At 38.6% G+C, this 2,489-nt stretch overlaps 1 protein-coding gene across 1 annotated transcript; it reads right to left on the reverse strand.

Annotated features, from left to right (window-relative positions):
- Positions 1–221: 221 nt before the first annotated feature.
- Positions 222–1,356, reverse strand: LOC143637283 (uncharacterized). Its single transcript, XM_077104716.1, has 2 exons — positions 984–1,356; positions 222–914 (listed from the first exon to the last, which is right to left on the reverse strand). The coding sequence occupies exons 1-2, from the start codon at positions 1,326–1,328 to the stop codon at positions 585–587; spliced, it is 675 nt and encodes a 224-aa protein (XP_076960831.1). The 5' UTR covers positions 1,329–1,356; the 3' UTR covers positions 222–584.
- Positions 1,357–2,489: the final 1,133 nt, after the last annotated feature.

The raw sequence follows: 2,489 nt of genomic DNA on the forward strand, positions 1-2,489 counted from the left end.
ACTAAAAAAGTCATTACCAAAACCAAGGTTGCAAAAGTCGCTAGGCGGACCCTAGGCGGTCGACTGGGGAGTTAGGAGTACTCGGCCTTAGTCGGTGAGTCCTCGGCCTTAGTCGGAGAGTACTCGGGGATGGCTCACCGAGAACTAGGCCTAGGCGGGGATTACTCGGGGATTACTCGTTGAGTACTCGGCGCCTAGGCGCGATTTTTACAACCATGACCAAAACACTAAAAAGTCAACCATAGCACTAAAAGTAAATACCAGTACACAATTGTAACACAAAAAGTCGATACCAAAACACTAAAAAATCAATACTATCATCCACGTTGTTCACTTGTAGTTGTCGTCTCGCCATTACCAGTGCACCTTCTACGATTATGACCAAAACCACCACACTTACCGCATGCTACCGTGTTTCCTTTTCTTGTCATTTTACCTCCCTTAGAAAACACTTTCTCCACCTCTTCAACTCTTTTATTCCTTTTATCCTCAGCCGACCTCTTGTTCCTCTCATCCCATGACTTTTTTCTCTTTTTCTTTGGCCTCCCAATCTATGCAAAAGGCACACACTTAATTGTAAAATACTAAACACGTTTATTATTTAACAATACTAGTTTTAAAGTTACATGTTTATGATGTTTTGGCGGTATTAGTGTTGTTGGACACTGTGAAGGCATCCAATAATCTTCACTTGGGATTGGCATAATTTGGTTATCATACACATTTTTCCAAGTTTTTAACCAATAAGCCTCAGACACCCATTGCTCGGGTATGCCAACATTCATATTATTGATAGCCATGTCATTTATCGCCGCCACTACATGTTTACACGGCATCCCTGTCAAATCCCACATCCTACAAGTGCATGTTTTGTATTTCGCGTTCACCACACATTGAGACCTTATACTAGTCACCTATCAATATAAAAAAACAACTTTAGAATCCAAAATAAAAATAAGAAATGACATGTAATAGTATTTTACCTGGTAATTATGAGCATCCACCGTAAGAACACTCAATTGTGATGCCTCAGACTTTATATCTTCAAACGTTTTTGTAGCATTTGGTGTTAACGGGCCTGCAGCCTTTGACACCATCTTTCTCACAATGACAATCCTCTTTGTCATGTACTCTCTAATATACTCTAAGCATGTGATCACAGGCTTGTCCCTTGCTCCAACCAATTGCTTGTTAAAACTCTCACACATATTATTCAGTTGAATATCAGACTTTGCCCTACCTGAATAATGGGCTTTTGACCATGTTTTAGCTGGAATCTGGTTGAGCCAATCATATAAAGTAGCATCTGCTTCCTTTATTCCTTCCATAGCTTTCAAATAATAAGGGATAGAAGTGGCACCGGCTGCTTTCAAGAACATGTTTTTGAACACATCTCCTTGCCATTGCTTTTTCATGTTCTCATGGATGTGTCTAATGCAAAACCGATGCTCAGCCCTAGGGAATACCTTTTCTAATGCTTGAATTAAGCCCTAAAATAGCATTGACAACAAATAAAAACATGATTAATAACAATACAGCATAAAAACAGCATTAACAGCACACAAAACAACATTGACAGCACAAAAAACAGCATTAGCAGCACAAAACATCATTAACAGCACAAAATCAGCATTGGCAGCATAAACAACAGCATTGACAGCATAAAAAACAGCATTTACAGCACAACAAACAGCATTAACAGCACAAAATCAGCATTGGCAGCATAAAAAACAGCATTTATAGCACAAAAAAACAGCATTAACATCACAAAATCAGCATTGACAGCATAAAAAACAGCACAAAATCAGCATAAACAACATAAGAAACCGCATTAACAACAACAAAATAGCTTAGAAAACAACATTAACAACATGACATTTTGACGGTCACTAATAAAAGTGAAGTTAGCATCGGTGGGCAAATCAATAGTATCTCTAAGGCACTCTAAGAACCATGTCCATAAGTGCATAGTTTCAGCTTCCACTAGTGCAAAAGCAACCGGATAAATACAGTTGTTACCATCAATACTTACTGAAGTCAAGATTTGACCTGGAAATGAGCCTTTCATTAAACATCCATCTAGCCTCAAAAATTCTCTTCCCAACATTTGAAATCCTCTCTTTGTAGCACCATAACAAATATAAATCCTCCTGAATTGCCTAGTATGACTGCTAGGGTCATGACATGGTTCGACATCTATTTTAACATGGCTACCGGGGTTAGCTTTTAGCAGTTGTTGAATGTAGGCTCTTAGCACACCATATTGTTGTATATAATCACCATCCTTTTTATCATTAGCAATCTTCTTTGCTCTTCTCACTTTCACTTCTGAAACATGGATCTGATGCTTCTTTTGGATTTTGTCTTGAAGAGATTTAACAGGGATTGTAGGATTGCTTTCAATTTCCGACTCTACCTCTTTTGCTATGGCGCCCATTGTGTATAGCCCATCAACCCTAGTTTGAAGACACTGATGTTTGTGAAAGATT

Source organism: Bidens hawaiensis, unplaced genomic scaffold, assembly GCF_021521415.1.
Source record: "Bidens hawaiensis isolate Kalapana, Puna unplaced genomic scaffold, B.hawaiensis_p1.1 tig00008219_1, whole genome shotgun sequence".
Classification (NCBI taxonomy): Eukaryota; Viridiplantae; Streptophyta; class Magnoliopsida; order Asterales; family Asteraceae; genus Bidens; species Bidens hawaiensis.

Coding starts and splice junctions, on each gene's coding strand:
- LOC143637283 (XM_077104716.1), bottom strand. CDS start 1,328: ATGGAAGGAATAAAGGAAGCAGATGCTACTTTATATGATTGGCTCAAC. Junction 915..983: donor TGGATGCTCATAATTACCAG/GTAAAATACTAT, acceptor TTATATTGATAG/GTGACTAGTATAAGGTCTCA.